This window comes from Schistocerca cancellata, chromosome 11 (assembly GCF_023864275.1).
Source record: "Schistocerca cancellata isolate TAMUIC-IGC-003103 chromosome 11, iqSchCanc2.1, whole genome shotgun sequence".
NCBI classification, from domain to species: domain Eukaryota; kingdom Metazoa; phylum Arthropoda; class Insecta; order Orthoptera; family Acrididae; genus Schistocerca; species Schistocerca cancellata.
In genome coordinates this window covers 48,404,607-48,421,926 of record NC_064636.1, presented here as the reverse complement: position 1 = coordinate 48,421,926, position 17,320 = coordinate 48,404,607, and the positions used below count along the sequence as shown (strand labels likewise).

Genomic DNA, 17,320 nt, shown 5'->3' with positions numbered 1-17,320 from the left:
TCAGATTCCACCCCGCGAGCGAGGCTTTCTGCCTTCACCAACTCCGCCAACCGCTTGTACGAGCTGAGGATGACCTCTGAACGCAGACGGCCTGAGTGATTGGTGCCGACATGAGCAACAGTTTGCAGTGGGGTGCACCCAGTGCTCTCTATGGCCGCCGGCAGGGCCTCCTCCACATCTCGGGTGAGACCCCCCGGCAATCAGACAGAGTGAACACTGGCCTATTTCCCAGACCTTTCCGCTTTTTCCCTAAGCCAAACGTTGGAGCTCCCAACAACTAATAAACCCCTCCCCCCGTGTGCCTGCTCGGACCTTGCTGAAGGAGCGGCCACATGTCCACTCACAGGCAGAGCGGGCGATGCCACACGGCCAGCCTCCACATTGACCCTCCGCCTCGTGCGCCGCTGAACCCGCCACTCCCCTTGGGGAGAGGGTGGCCCAACCGCGCCCAGTAGCCGCGAAGATGTCTCGACAGCAGGGACAGAGGGTGACGCATGTGTAACCCCTGGGGTGTACCATGCGACGCACCAGACTCCCCACTGCCGCTACACTCCGAGGCAGCAGCCTGAAGATGGCTGACCGCGGCCATCAACACGCTCAGCTGGTCGCGAACAGTGGCCAGCTCCCCCTGCGTCCGTACACAGCAGTCAGACATCCTATCCGTCCTATGAAATCAATTTACTGTAGAGAGTTAATCAACTTTTAACTAGACTGCTAATTCACTAAAGGCGGCTGATAGTTGACTTAACTGTGGATACCAGACACTTCTTGTAGAAAACAATAAAAAAGCACTACCTGTCTAAGGACTGTATTCAAAACACTAGCACTGCTGGCACTATGGCTGACTAAAGGGACTCTTGAGATCAGTTACTGCCCTGAATGGTGGTTACAAAATTAATGGTGCACGTTCTTGCCTGGAGAGTGAAAATGACAATGCATGAGGTGACTGGCCCGTATCGAATTACGGTGGGTAGAGGCAGAACAAGTATTCAAACTGTCCGTGAATATAGCGACATCGTAGCTGCGGCACATGTTGTCACGCTCGAGTGCGCCGTAGTGTCACTCGATTTCGGGAATGCTTTCGATAGGGTGAGTCACCAGTGCCTTGTTGAAACAATGACAGTACTGGATTTTCTGCAATATTTTGTCAAGGTAATTGGTATAGTGTTGAAGAACAGCAGTTTGCAAATCATGATCAGTGAGTGGTCAGCTAACAAGGCAGCTCGCACTCAAGAGTTGTGTGCGACGAGAGGTGGTCCTGTGAGGACGGTCTCGTTCGCCACTGCCGCTGAGGCCCTGCTAGCCGCTCTGCAGAAACTGCTACGAGGGCTGCACGCATGCGCGCGCACACACACACACACACACACACACACACACACACACACACACACACACACACACCGCCAGAATATCGTGTGTAGGCCATACACAGGTGACATGGATGTAATGATCTCCAGCGAGAGCGAGTCGCAGAAGGCATTGCAGGTCACCAGCAAATACCAACTTGCATCAGCTGCGAAGCCGAGCAACATTAAATCTGTAGTGTTTAATAAAAAAAGATAAATGTGAGAACAGAGACCGTGAAAAAAGGGGAAAAATGAAACGCAAATCGGACTTTGTATTACAGAAAAGCTATCGGACTTCGTTATTCGGAAAAGCTATTGTTGGGGGTGGTCCTTGTGGCGTTTTTGAGCAAAAGTTAAACCAATTTTCACTACAAAAGTTATTGAAAAGAAACAGAGAATAACAGAATGTAACTGACAGGGGGAAGTGGCGTAGATGAGAGATCATCCTTTACCAGGTTAACTTATCTTCTTTCGGGCGGCGTCCACGTCTTCAAAAATCTCCTTCATTTAAGCGTGAAAAATCTGCTCCGAAATCTTGCAATAGTTCAGGAATCACTAATTTATACCAATTAAAATCATCTTGATACTGTATGCAATTTAATTCACTTTGCTACTTCCATCCACCGAATTTCTTAATAACTTCCACAATGTCTACACATTACAATCAGATCAAGATTAGCCGTTAAGTTTTTACGTTAGCATCCGATCACGCCTGCCTTAAGCTACCGCTATCAAGAGACAATTGAAACGGAATAAAAAACAAAAAAGAGTTAACAATTCTAGTATTTTCTCTCTGCCGTCGAGCGCTCATACCGCTGCGACGGGATATTTTTATCTGAGTGAACGAATGTAGCGCGGCGAAATTCAAAGTCCCGCTACATCGCCCCCTCGACTGTCACGCTAAAACATTTAGCGTGGCAGGCTGGCAAACAATAGAATAGATATACCTAAATGTCTATTATACATATTTTCCCAGGAAACGCCACGTGCATACTTAGAGGATTATCTTTGTCAATACTTTGTTTCTAAATCTATATACTACATTCAGTTGTTACAGTTTTGATCCTTTTCACACAATTAATATATATTTACATACAGTTTGTTTGAACAAGCTGCTCGCCAGCGCAGGTAATGTCATGCCCTTCCAGCGTTGGTTTCCCAATGCATCTCTGGCAGCACGTAGTCTTTGCGCATGCGCAGTAGCATCACTGAATTTCGCGTGCGGCAGTTTCAAAATCGCTGTGTTATGACAGTCTTGAACAATTTTCACTCTCACATAGTGTTCATTACAAGTTGTTATTCCAGCATAATTGGCGTGTAAAGTCCGGTGACACCATAAGATTGAGCGTGTGCGTGATCTGAAGCAACGTCCATGTCTTCTGTTAAGACACAACACTCCAGGTCCTTGTGCGTTTTCATGACTATTGTTCCTGGGGCATATATGGTCGATGTAGTTTTTAGTCTCCACATCGCCTACGACAGGTGCTGAGTTTGTCTCTAAAGCATCTGAAGGCCGGCCAGGAACAACGGCGTCGATTTTCGCAAAGGTAGGTGTTTCACCACGTTGTTTACACTTGCCAACAAACGTTCATTTGCAGTGTGAAAATCCTCATTATCGTCGAAGTAAATTGCAGTTTATATCGATTTACAAACAGTTATTTGGCTTATGTTTCACAAACATCACAAAATTCTTCGTTTATAACGTTCACAGTTTGCAACACTTTTTTGCAATATTTACATTTTAACAGTTCACTTTGTCCAAGCATGTTTACATCGTTAATTATGAAAGCTTACATTTCGCGGTCACATTTCAAAATATGTTGACAATATGCAAAGTTTTAACACATGTACAAATACATATAAATTTACAAGAATATGCATGTGAAACATTTACACTATAAAATTATACTAAGTCCCATTGGCTTTCTTTTATTGGGGTATTAATTTTTTTATTTTTTTTATTCAGGTTTGGGTGTGCCAAGGGATATCAGACTTAATACTTAAAGCACGGGCTTTCCTTCATTTATTATTTATCTCTTTCTTTTGATTCCATATCTTGGCTGGCTAGTGGTTAACCAGGCTTGTAATGACATTAATATTCATGTCTTTTTATTCATACCTGAAAGTTTACTGTCACACATTATATTCTTACATTCCATAAACAAACAATACCCAGCTGCAGGAGGTGGTAGGATAATGGAGAAAGAAAGAAAGATAGACTGGAAGAAACTATTCACTACCTATAAACTACCAAATCCTACAGCTACTACATACAAAGAGAACATAATACATTATAACATTTGCATCACCTTCAAGGGGTGTATGAAAGGAGGTGATTACAATTTACCAAATCATGGGTAAATGTAAGTGTCCGTATGTCAAGTCTGTGTAGTGTAACATCATGACAGGTTCTCTGTTTGTGTTGTGATTGTTCATATGACTTAGTGTATTATACCTTAACAAATTCTTGCATGAGTGAATCGCATATCTGCTCAGTACATCCTCAATATCTCCACTTCTTGTGGATACCGTCTACACAAATGGAAAATGTATCTCAGAGATTGTCTCTCTCATAATGTGTATTATATAATAACATACCAAATTTCCTCTCAAGAGTTCAACCATGAACTTTCTTCGACTTTAATGAAGGTTAGACATCATGTATATGGTATAAATCATAAATAAAGAACATATTATTATAATTGACAGTAAAATGTCTCTTTCTCACTGTCCGTTGCTCGACGTCGGCTGCACGGATGGTCACTGCTCCTTTGCACTTACCTTGCATAGCCTGAAAAGTCAAATGTCTTCAACGTAGATGTAATTTTGTCATCTGTTCGCTTAAGTGGAGGTGTTGTACGAATCGCAAAACTTCCTTAATAACTCTATCTTTTGCTTCCTCAGGGTTTTCTGTCTTGTGTAAAAAAAATTTTTTTCTATACAAATGTATTCACATGAGGGCTGTGTAAAAACTGTATTTCAACTTAAGTTCCTTAAAATATCATTCTCCTGTCTGAACACAAACTATAAATGTTTTCTTCCACACAGTGGCTTAACAAAACTTAACAAAAGGTTACCAAGTTACACTTCTGCCATAAATTAAAGCTAATGTGTTTCCAAGCTACGTTCTTATCACACTTATCTCCACAGCTGTAATCATCATTATGTTCACTCTGCTTTTCTTGCATTCATTCATTTTCAAGGGCACTGTAAATAGATTCACATTTAACGTCTTGTACACACGTGTCCTAACTCATCACCAATGTTTTCTTTCAAACTGAAATTCTTACGTAATCTTAAAGATGTAGACTGTTTACTCACTTCTCTATGTAGCACAATATTACCAAAACATTCTCACTCATTCCTTACTCACATATTCATCATATATATATTCTTATACATTAAACATATTCCTCATCAAACATTCATATATCACATATGTGGGCCATCTGCACTTCCATTCTCATAAAACTCCAATAATATTTTCCTCAAATAATCTGTCTCCATCAACTACTTCACAGTAACTTACCTTCTTGTATTAACTTAAATATTAACTCATTCATACTGATCACTCATTCTTACTTACTCATTCATTCTGCTACATACCTATGTCATTACTGATCTCAATAGCTATTATTTCCTCTCATTAGAGTGCCTTGAAATAACTAATTGTTGGTTCACCTTATAATTTACAATTAACAACAAATGTAACCTGCGTAGATCTCATTCCTACATGAATATCTTTTCTCATTTAGTAAGTGTACTCACCTGAGTTTACATTCTCTTCATAATTATGTGTACAAGTGTAACTGCAGTATATAATTTCCATAAATGAATGTTTGTGTTCTTAGGCTGTATAACTTAATGTTCGTGTATTCAATTCAAATATTTATGATCTCGTTTTCGCAGCAACTTGCTCATGTTCAACTTAGTTGTCATTATATTATGTTGTTTTAGTGCACGAAGGGTTTCAAATGTCTGTGGGGATGCAGCCCCCTCGGCTTGTGAGATAACAGATATTCTAGGGAGTAACAACCTGGGTGAGGTATGCTTGCTATTCTGAAAGGACCTGAAAATAATAGATGCCATTTTCTGTTCAGTTGTTTTATTTTTGTAGACTTGGGATGTGAACGCAAAAGAACAAGGTCATCAACCTGATAGGTTTGTTAATTCCTTTTCTGCTGTCATTCTGTCGTCGTACCTGAGGAAACAAATCGTCTCAGCCGTTGCGCTCTTACAACACCTCACGACCGAAGCACGAGCGCTTAGGTCGGTCGTCGACTGTTTTCCGTCGTCTGCTGTGTTTTGCGGGGTTCATTGACCAGCTCCACTATGTTTACATTCCGGCCGGTTGGCGCCCACGCGTCAGCTGATGGCGCGCCGCAATTGTTATTGCTACTTCGTGGCGGGGAGTGCATAACTGGACTAGGGAACGGGGGCGGATTCCGTGGAGGGTTATGATTTGTCATGCGTGAATTTTGTGTGTTCATATTCTGTCGGTGATTGTTGGGATTGCTATTGTTTTGGTGGTAATTATGTCTGTTATATGTCATGTTCCTGTCAAAATAGCCCAGGTTGTACCGGTTATTCTCACGTCTCCTATTGTTGTTGCTGTTGTTGTTGTACTGTCTGGAATTTTCATTTTGCTTGTAGTTACCATTTTGATATGGGTGATAATTATTGTTATTGTTATTATTCCACGAATATCTGCGGTTGTTCCTACTGTCATACACGTTTCCATTTGAATATATTTCGCGCGCAGGCATCGTATTGTGTCGCAGCGCGGACGGATGGTTCCACCAACAACCGTCACTACGGTTCCTTTGGGGTGGGTGCTGATTTTGGTTACTAATTTGAATAAAATTTGAATGGCGTGAATCGCCTCTGTAAACTACGTCCATTTGATCTAAGAAGTTTAAGAAAGTCTTAATGTCATTCTCCGGTACTCCTATTAATCTGTCTCGGTATGGAAAGGGTAAGTGGCTCTTTAAAGTGTCAATTATAGCTGGCAAGTCGGCTGGTTTGGACCAGTAAAGTGTCTTGTCTAGGTACCTCTCAAAGTATTGTCTTAATCTCTCTTTTTTAGGGTCATAGGTCTCGGGGTTGCACACTTCTCTCCTTAGACTCTGTTGCTCATTCTCGGACCAGAATTCGTCCAAGAAGGCTTGTTCGAACTGTTCAAACGTAAGGCACCGCCGTTTCATAGCGGCACCCCACTTAGCTGCTCGTCGTCTCATGAGATTGGTGACGTATCTGATTTTATCGACTTCTGACCAACTACGTGGAAAAACACCGTCAAATGATCTAATAAACACAATAGGGTGGACTTTGTGCTTGTCCTCACTGGAAAATGTCTGGAAATACCCATGTCTTACAAACGTGTCGTCGGCCATGCTGGTTGGCATAACTGTATTGACGTAGTTTGTCACTTGCTACTCTAGGTGTCGTACCGTAATATTGCTCGTTTGGTGGAAAAGAAAGCTCCACATTGTAATTTTGATTGGAAATAGGTGATTTCACAATAGGTGTTCTGTCTGTGTCATTAGCCATGGTTTTAGCTGTTTTGTCGTTTCCTGACGATGCGTTTGCACCAATCCCCAAACACGGCACAACATTGTCTCGTAATTTTGTCACTTCGTCTTCTATGTGTTTTGTCTCGTCTTTAACATGTGTCTTTGTTTTTGAAAGTATGTCCCGTGTAATTGTTTCAAGTTTTTTGTCCAGATAGTCGTCACACAATTTACATTCATGTACAATTCTCTCGGCCATGTTGGTGTCGTTGTTTAGTGACGCGAGGTCCGCTCGGTCTTCTAATTTTTCTATCTTTTCTTTGAGGTGGGTTTGTTCAAGAACTACCATTGTGAGTTGTTGGGTAATATTTCCCACTTCTTCAGTCAACTTTTCGTGGGCGGAGCTAGCTGAAGTGTGGGCCTGAGCTAACTCTTCCACACGGGTGTTCACTTCCTGCTGCACATTAACTATTTGCGTTAACTGATTCTCACATCGGGCGATATTGTTTTTGTTTCATGTGTGAATGTAACCAAAGTTTCTTCCTGTTTAGTGACTCGATCGGACAACGTCTCAAATAGCTGGCTGAGCTGTTGAGTAGTGTTATTTAATTCTGTCATCTGTTTTGTCGTTCGTTCAAAATTTTCGGTCATAGTACGGTTTAATACGTCAAATTTTTCGTCGCTTTTATCTAGCCTTTGTTTAAAGTCCTGACCAAGTGCGTCCAGTTTTGCGTCAATTTTCTGACTAACGTCTCGTTTCATGTCTGCAAATAACTCTGACAGTCGGTCCAGTTTGTCAGTCTCCTGTGTCCGATTTGTGTCACATTGCTGAATTTGTCTCATATTCGGTTCTCACATTGATGTTAAGAATGGCGCTGACGGTCTAGTCTCGCGTCCATTACACATTTCGTCTTTTAAAGTCGCCATCTGTGTATTATCACAAATGTTGCGAGTTTGAGGCAAAATCATTGCATTGATCTGTGAACTGGTCCATGGAGGGAAACGCGGACTTTCTTGTTGGTTGAACGATGAATCTACTTCACTTAACTCATCTGTCGAAACTATCTCTACCTTACCGCGTTCCATTGTAATAGAATGTATAATCGTAAGTCAAAAAGGGAATAATATAAGTCTGATTAATAAAGATTTGACTCAAATTTAGGATGAAATATTTTCTCGTCAATGTAAATGATTGCTCTATTGCAAACAATGGCTGAGAAAGATGCAGCAGGGCGGACAAAATTTTTCGTAACAAATGACTGTTTGGCGGTCAAATTCACGATCTTCATATGCAGCTACAACAATACTATAATTACCACAAACTACAATAGAGATAGATAATTTTGGAAAAATCTAGAAGAAAACTACAGGATGTGTGGAAAGGGAAAAATGGATTCTGCAGTTGGCTATTGAATGCTTGAATGAAACATAATTGGGTGACTCACCATTAAATTTTCTGTCCTCCAGCGGCTGGTCAAACACTTCCGCGTAAATCGTATTCGTCAAAATATGGATTTTCTTAATACATCTCCATCGGATAATCACCAAAAGGTCTCACAATAACAGTTTTGCATCAATATATGCCATGAAAAGAAAACAGATTGAATTAGTTACAAAAACTCTTCACAATATTGTGGTATCATTTGCTTAGGTACAATAAAGTTGGTGTTTTCGTTACCCTTTAAACTTCAGGATTTTTGGTTATTCTCTGTTGGGAAAAAATACAAATTAAAGTTTCAAATTTGCTCAAAAACGACACATCCGAAGATTGCAGGTTCGAGTCCTGTCGCGGGAGCCAGTTGTAGTGTTTAATAAAAAAAAATAAATGTGAGAAGAGAGACCGTGAAAAAAGGGGAAAAATGAAACGCAAATCGGACTTTGTATTACAGAAAAGCTATCGGACTTCGTTATTCGGAAAAGCTATTGTTGGGGGTGGTCCTTGTGGCGTTTTTGAGCAAAAGTTAAACCAATTTTCACTACAAAAGTTATTGAAAAGAAACAGAGAATAACAGAATGTAACTGACAGGGGGAAGTGGCGTAGATGAGAGATCATCCTTTACCAGGTTAACTTATCTTCTTTCGGGCGGCGTCCACGTCTTCAAAAATCTCCTTCATTTAAGCGTGAAAAATCTGCTCCGAAATCTTGCAATAGTCCAGGAATCACTAATTTATACCAATTAAAATCATCTTGATACTGTATGCAATTTAATTCACTTTGCTACTTCCATCCACCGAATTTCTTAATAACTTCCACAATGTCTACACATTACAATCAGATCAAGATTAGCCATTAAGTTTCTACGTTAGCATCCGATCACGCCTGCCTTAAGCTACCGCTATCAAGAGACAATTGAAACGGAATAAAAAACAAAAAAGAGTTAACAATTCTAGTATTTTCTCTCTGCCGTCGAGCGCTCATACCGCTGCGACGGGATATTTTTATCTGAGGGAACGAATGTAGCGCGGCGAAATTCAAAGTCCCGCTACAAATCACATGTGGAATATCTCTGCAAAACACAGGAGACCTCAGTCCAAGTTCTGCCTCTGGACTACAGGTCTAATACAAATCGTACTGCAGCTGCAAACTCTTAAGAAAGTGCTTGCCAGCGTGCCAGTTGGAGTCAAAGAACATAGAGAAGGCTTGACGACATCCAAAGGCCACACTTTGCACATACTCTATGTAGATGGTCTCTAAAGTCAACTGCGTGGCACAAGTTTTACCCATACCACGTGAAACAGCAGCAAGATTTCTGTCAGCTACGAATCATTTTCTAATTCGTGGTAATATTTTTAAGATAAAGTTTGACACGTTGACCATCTCAGGCGGAAACGGGGGGGGGGGGAGATTAAATATTTTGCCGACTTTGGGAGAAAGTGAGAAACTATATTCGTGTGTTCCACACACGACATGCGGAAGAAGACACACACTGTCCTCACGCCGCACTTACCAGAGGAAATTACTCCCACTGTCTGGGATCCAATGGCTTTTATCATTTTGAACAATTTTGATTCGAACTCAGTTATACTCAAACCAGAGTTGGCCGTCGAATATGGTAAAAGTCAAGAACATGTGCGTGGAATTAATGAGAAGCAAAAGCGGAAACGTGACTGTACAAAAGTAGCCGCACTACGGCTGGAGGGCCATCTGGACAAACATCGGCACCCCTCACCTACCAACAAGTGTGAGAAGTAGGTAGAGGGCAGTAAACAGGAAAGTAGCAACCAAAGCGAAACTTGAGGCAGCCCACCTGGGTGGTCGGCAGCACGTGAGAGAATCACGACCTGACAGCAGGCGAGGTTCGTACGCGCTCAGGTGAAGGGCATCTGGTGAGTTATCAGACAACTGTTAGCCACGATAACACGAACTCTACTCCCAATACCTTGCCTTCCAATTTTTTTGAATCGTAGCGACGTGCCGTGTGAATGAAGGAATGCTGTAAACTGGCTAAGAGGACAGACAACGCACCGCCTGCCAGCAGAGGGAAGCGAGGCGGGCGGGCGCTGGGTGGGTCGCCGCACGCACGCCGGCCACGAGCGGGCCGCGGGGCGGCGCGTGCGTCGCTGAGGCGGGAAACTGCGAGAGGAACTCGGCAGCATGCTTCAGTGCACACAGTTACGTGGTACAGCGTGCAAAGTGAACAGGAAAAGGCGTGAACGCAAGAACATAATGAATCGTCCTTAAGCTCTTTTGTGTTAAACAGTGTTTCTTACTGACTTATTTATTTTTAAGGAAACAGGAATCTAATTTGAAATACATAGGTCAGAAGCACTCTATTTTGTGTTGAAGGAATCTCGGAGTAAAAGCTGGTCCTCACGACAGAGCACATGCTACTTTTTAGTACACTTTATTTTACTTCATTCTGTATGTGAAAAATCCTTTTAACGAGAAGCGACTGCACTCATTTCTGCTGTTCTGCGTTACATTCATCGCCAACCGCTGTATCAGGAATCGTAGCACGGAGCTTCCAGCGCGTGCAGTGCTCAGGGATGGCAGAAGACCAAATTTCCAAAGAAGCCTCGAGAACCGAGGCATTGGGCGAGTTACAAGATGTTGAGAAATAAATCTGAAAGCAAACCATCGTGAACACAGAGCTGGGAAGGCGTCGCTCTCAGCTCAGTTAGTTTGTGTGCAAACATTGTCTTTCAGATGAAGTGCTAAAAATAAAAAAAAAATTAGAAATAAAAAAATAAAAAAATTATGCGCGAAAATAGCGCAGCGACTCTCTGACAGGTATGGGGAAGGCGTCGTGGCCAGACCTCGGAATGGTTAAAAAATTAAATGAAAGAAAAGGGGTTAAGGGCGCGAGTTTCTAGTCTGCATGTAGTGGATTCGAATACCGCAACTCACATGGTTGTTAATTCGTGGTAATAGTTGCTAGTTAAGAAAAAGTTGAAATGATTCTTGCTACGAATGCTGAAGGTCTGGGTTCGTTTCTCACATCCGGCAATCATTTTTACCAAGCAAAAGCAGCATCTCTCCCACCTCTGGTAGCCTGGAGGAGAGTCGCTACAGGTTGGGCCCTGACAGAGGCGGAAGTCACGCCGGGTCGAAACTCTGTCACCAGTCACCTTTCTTAAGCGATATCTTTTTTAAATCATTGAGCCAATTGCTGTACAAGGCCGCAGCGCACTTGACTCTTACTGTATTCGAGCCTGAGACGTGGAAAATATTGACGATGGACTGGAATTAGAACTCAGATCTCCCTTTTCGTCACGTTTGATCACTTTCAGATGATGCATTTCCACTGCTTCATTCTCTCCACTTGTCTGCAAAGTGATAAAGACATTCACAAGAGACACATCTCTCGGTTCGAATCCTGGCATGTCACTTTAAGTTGCAGCATGAGCTCAGCAAAATACATTTGAGATATTATTATGATTTTACCGATTCTCTGGGCTTTGTTAACAGTAATGGTGGTACTGGTTTCGAGACCCAAGTCAGACGGGCAGCTTTTCGTCCTGTCGTGTCAGTTTCAAACATGCCACCCCTAGCTACTGGTGAAAGAGAATATAGTACAGTCGAGGTATCTTTGTATGTAGTCAACAACGATGTGTCTAGGGTTCCATTCCTAGTCGGCAGAAAATTTTCATCATTGTATTTACAATACAGACATGCGCACATTTCGCTGCTAATGAAGTAAATCAGTGTAGAACGTCTACGCGTGACTAGAGGTCAGTGTCGATAGGTACTGAGTTTGAGTGCGCATAACGGAAAACACTTTCGTCTCCTGGTTTCAGTTTGTCATCTCATTGCTGGTTAAAAACGACGATTTCTGACGTTTCATTGTGCTTAGTTAACCATCCGATTAAGTGCTGCTATCGAATCTCCGGGAAACACAATACTTTATGGCAGATCATTTCAAGTTTAACTTGCACACTGTTTGTTACTTGTGACTGAAACCATACTTGAGATATTTCGTCTTTACTTGTTAGATTGCATTCCCGGATAGTAGCGCAGTAAGAAAACTTTTGTCGTGTCATTTAAAGGAGGATGCTGCTTTCTGAGGTTTCATTTATTACAATAAGTTTGAATATGCAAGCGTAATGGCTGTGTAATGTCCAATAACACGTTTCCTTGTATTTGCATCATCGAAGTGTCAGTTTGCACGTAAGCCGATAACCACACAGAGCAGTTTTCTCTTGTGGCCTCATGCAGTGAACATTTTGTACAGGCAAAGACTGCACCGAAAACAGAGCAGAGGAACAATGTTACGAGGACTGATTACAAATCAGGCGAAACACAATTCAGATCTTTCCATAAAGTTTCTGGCGTGCAGCCGCATAAATTCAGCCTCTTCTCCTAATATTTCGGCCGAACACCGTCCCGCCATCTCCAGAGCGAGCCGAGGTGACTGACGCTGCCGCACTTGGTCCCTCCTTTTAAACCCGAGGACCGAACCACTGAACTTATGCGGCTGCACGCCAGAAACTTTATGGAACAGTCCTTACGCCGCAAAACCATCAAGATGGACGACAACTGAGGTCGTTCAGATGATTTTGAGCATGAAAGCACATGTTAAATACATGTGCGTAAGCTATGAGGCCATAAAATGACACACACACACACACACATACACACAGTTTTTTATGGGGGTGGTGTTGCCGAGTTGGTGTTTATCTCTCATATGTTTTGAATAAATTGTTGTCTGTGTGTCAGAAAGTTTCAGTGTTTGGTGAGGCTGAATGAAGAAAACTGCCGGTAACTGCAGTGAAATTTTTTTGCCTGCATAGCAGGAATGTGTGTTTGAAAACCAGGAGACGGAATTCTTGTTGTGTGTGACGTCTGGCAGTGAAGCTGCAGACAGAGACCAGTATCAGCTGCAAGAAGCCTGTCCTGTGGTGGAGGTGAGCGACTGGTTAGGTGTAGCGTCCCGAGAGCAAAGGAGCTGACTTGCAGGAATGAGTGCGACAAAATGTCACAATGTAATTCTTTCAGAGGTTGTATAATGCTATTTGTAATGGACGATGAATGAAGATTTTCTTATGAGGGGGAGAGAACAGATTTGCTGTAATTTAATACATATACACAAATGCGCACTGTTTTGTACTGTGGGAGGGGGAATACGGTAGGTTTGTTTCAGGACAGATTTGTATTCACAACAGTTGTTTCCTCGTGTGGCTGTTTTCCCCGTTCTGTGTGCTGTGTGTTGTGTAGCAGAGAGTGGCAGTTTGTGTGTTTTGTGCAGGAGCCTCTCTGCAGAGGAGAGGGGCAGGAGGCTGGTCCAGGCGGCTCGAGAGGGGGCAGTGGGGGAGCTGAGGGCGCTGATCGCCGCAGGGGCCGACCTGGGGGCGAGGGGCTGGGGTGGGCGGACCGCCCTGCACTGGGCAGCGTGGAGGGGAGACGTCGAGGCGGCGAGGCTGCTGGTGGGGGCGGGGGCGGCGGTGGACGCCAGGGATGACGATGGGTGGACGCCGCTGCACTGGGCGGCATTCCATGGCCGCGCAGAAGTGGCGGCTGCGCTGCTCGTCGCGGGGGCCGACAGGGGGGCCACAACTGATGATGGGGAGACAGCGCTGGACCTCGCCAGGAAGTGGAACAACAGGCGGCTGGTGGAGATGCTGTCATGAGGCAGACAGTCCAGCGAACTCTGTGCAAAAAAACAGGAACTGAAAGAATCTGTAGGAGAGCAATATTCATAATTTTTTAAACAAAGATCCAAAAAACTGAATCGTGTTGTGACTCACTAATTTCAGACCTCTTCAAGTAACATACAGCACACACATACTCTAAGGAACGTTGTAGCAAAACCCAGACAACGCCAGATAACAGCAAAATAATCCAGGTAACAACGGACAATCCTTGTTTCAAGAAAAATCTCTCGAGTACACTTCCAGACTAAACTAGGCAAAAGTCAACAGTTCACTGTGAACATTCACAACTGCTCTATAATATCTGATCGTTGAAAAGTATTTCACACCACTCTACAAGTTGCTATATCAGCGTCTTCTAATTTGCAACATACCGAGATTAACGCTATATCAGTTCTATCACCAGAACTTTCGCTCCTGATGTCAGACTCAATTTACTTCTCCATATTCAGCAAACATTCTACTCTACCGTACCTGTTGTGTTTAATAACGAGATATTAGTAGCAGTATTCACACTACATAATGCGACTATCATCTGGAACCATACAGTCAGTCTACATTTAACTGAACGCAATCAGACCACAACATGACATGCATACAAAATGTGAAGGAAATCCTCTCTATCTGGTACTGTTGTCTCTACTTGACGTAAATGATTGCAACGAGCAAAGTAATTCTAGTTGTATTGGAGACAGAACACCGAGGCCCGAGTTTCAGCACACGAAAGCAATTTCGCAACGACGCACACGAGTCTGCACACTCATCGGTCACAACGGCACAGCTGAGACGGTGACGCAAGTCGTGCAACTACAGGTAATAAAACTACACTTACTTTGACTCGTACAATACATCGAGTAAATAAGTGCAGTGGAGAGTGTATACGCCTGTCAACTCAGCTGCTGTCGCCTCACTTCACTCCCTGCGGCCGCAGCTGACGCAGCTCGCCGCTCCCTGCCACTCCGTGGCTCCTGCCACAACTGTCAGCGGCCTCTCTGCTTGTGAGGCGCCAGCAGGCAAACGGCAGAACAGTCCGTGAGGCCGTCACTCACACTTCACTCACAAAGAGTACTGACGAGGCGCAGAAGAAATGCTCGGACACAACATTGCCTTCACGAATCTTTCCAACAGTAAAATTTCTTCTCCGAGACCTTCGCTATTAACGTCTACACTGTAGCAAGATTCGTCGCTTCCCACAAGCTCTTGGACCGGAGAATCGTGTTCGCTTACGTAGTTCCACGGGAAACGGAATGTGTCCGTGTTGCGTGTGGCTGCACACGGTACAGTCAAGTTCCCTACAGCTGTGTAATAACGTGGCAAACATTTAGCTGAAAACTGTTCCTCGAAGCTATGGTTTAAATCGTCCCCTGCTGCTTCATCAACAAAGCGTTTTCTTCTGCCGTGCCGTTCCTCTCCGTCATCAATCATTACATTCAGTTCAGGTGACATTCCAATATTTTCTCCTACTTTGCAACTTCATGCGTAAACAGTATCCCAACATTTCTCAGCTGATTTAATTCTTCCGCGAGACTCTTCTTACTACTACTTCAAATATGTTTCTCCGGTTTGAAGTACAACTTTAAGTATGTTTATTGCAGCCAATAATTTCAAATACTTATGAATGCTCCTTAGTTCAATGTGTTGCCCCCGCAGTCCAGGTTATTAGCAAGTTCAACCGCCCATTGTAATCCTGGCCAATTCTCGGCAAATGGACGCATGGCACCTACCCACACAGACCCTCTCGTTGCCGATATTTTCTTTTAAAACCTTCCATAGCTGCCACTTTCATTTTAAATGAGTTTCTTAGAAACAGCAGTTGTACTGGAGACAGAGGAGAAACGTCATGGGGAAGTATCGCAGTTAACTCGAGTGCTTCTTTTTGCCACGTCTTCCCCACATGTGGCACACGTAAGCTGACGTTTCGTGGCTCTGTGTGCAACTACGACTTCCACATCAGACACAATCTTACACGCCTCCGCGGTGGTATTAAACGCTCTTTGTGGAGGTAACAGAGGGCCATGTTGTGCATCTCGCCGAAAGTTCGGGACGCGCCTGACGCCCTCCACCTGGTGCTGCCTGCTGCTGCGGCTCACTGGAACGGCACAGCACGCCACAGCAGAGGGGAAACAGCCCAGAACTCCGTCCCCTTTCCTCGCATCGTCAAACACGCCGCAATTCACTGCTCATATCGCTCAACAACCGGACGCCAAATAGTCTGAAACGTGTTACTGTTTAAACTTGTGTATGTAAACGTCTGGTTGGTATCTGAGAAACTGGTAAAATTTATGTTGATATGTAAATAGGTTAATCTCAGAGCAGGGCAGCAGAACTGTTATAAAATTAAATTTTGATCGGAAGTATGTGAAGCACACGCTACACGATGCGAAATCCAGTCGAGCCACCACGTCAAACAACTCGCCTGCGAGAGAGCATGGCGTTTTCGATGAAACTTACAAGTGCTATTTGATTGCAAAACAAATGACTCAGGTTAAAATGTTGGCCCTGAATCTTGTTAATGTTTATCTTCAGCCTCGCAAAGAATCACTGTACCAGCAGTTTTACGGTAATTACAGAGCAAATGAACACAAAATTTTACGCATCCAACTTTGTGTTAAAACTGTTTCAAAACTCACAAGGTAACACCTGTCTCAGATCATCTACCGATTTGAAACCTCTGAAATGATGTACTTTCACAGATATATCGCGACAATTACACTATCTGACAGTGGGCAATGGTAATTAAATATGTTGGCCTACCTCTGAGAACGGAAGATTCGTTTCTTCTGCAACCTATTTAGTATTATTATAATGACAGAACTGTCAAAAACCAAAAAAGAGGAACTGAAGTTAACGACTGACAAATGAGAGAAAGGTTCCAAGTATAACTATGCTTCACTAAGCCACAACAGCAACACACCCTTCCATGAATTACTCACAACTACACATGTCAGCACACTCACTGGTGCGACGCGCCTACACACTACGAGTGAAATACTTGAAACGACTCACCACGCAGGAACTGGAGGATTTACTGTGACTTCGCGCGCTGCGTTGATGGCTACAGTGCTGTGCTGTAATGCAAAACACATTTTCCACCTTGCCTCCATGACTTTACATCGTTTCATATTTTAAATATCTTGTGTTACGTTATTAGTTTTGGGGTAATTTCTACATTTCGTGTTTTTACTGACACGTCTGTGGCTGGTAGACTCCAGCTGTTCCAGCACAATATGTCTCCAGAATTGAGTCTGAATGCAGTGCTGCACGGCCCACACCCTACATGAGAAAATCATTACGAAATATTATCTGCCCTGTACATGTTTACTTACAGCTGCACAGTAAAGGCTGATATTAGGAAAAATACTTTGTTTTTCTCGC

The 17,320-nt window shown here is 43.2% G+C and overlaps 1 protein-coding gene across 1 annotated transcript in view; it reads left to right on the top strand.

Moving 5' to 3' along the window:
- The window catches only part of LOC126108175 (poly [ADP-ribose] polymerase tankyrase-2-like), a 97,190-nt gene extending 83,266 nt beyond the window's left edge, over positions 1 to 13,924 (top strand). The window contains exon 4 of the mRNA XM_049913416.1: positions 13,543 to 13,924. Coding sequence (XP_049769373.1) covers positions 13,543 to 13,924 — 382 coding nt within the window. The remainder of the gene's footprint in view (positions 1 to 13,542) is intronic.
- Positions 13,925 to 17,320: the final 3,396 nt, after the last annotated feature.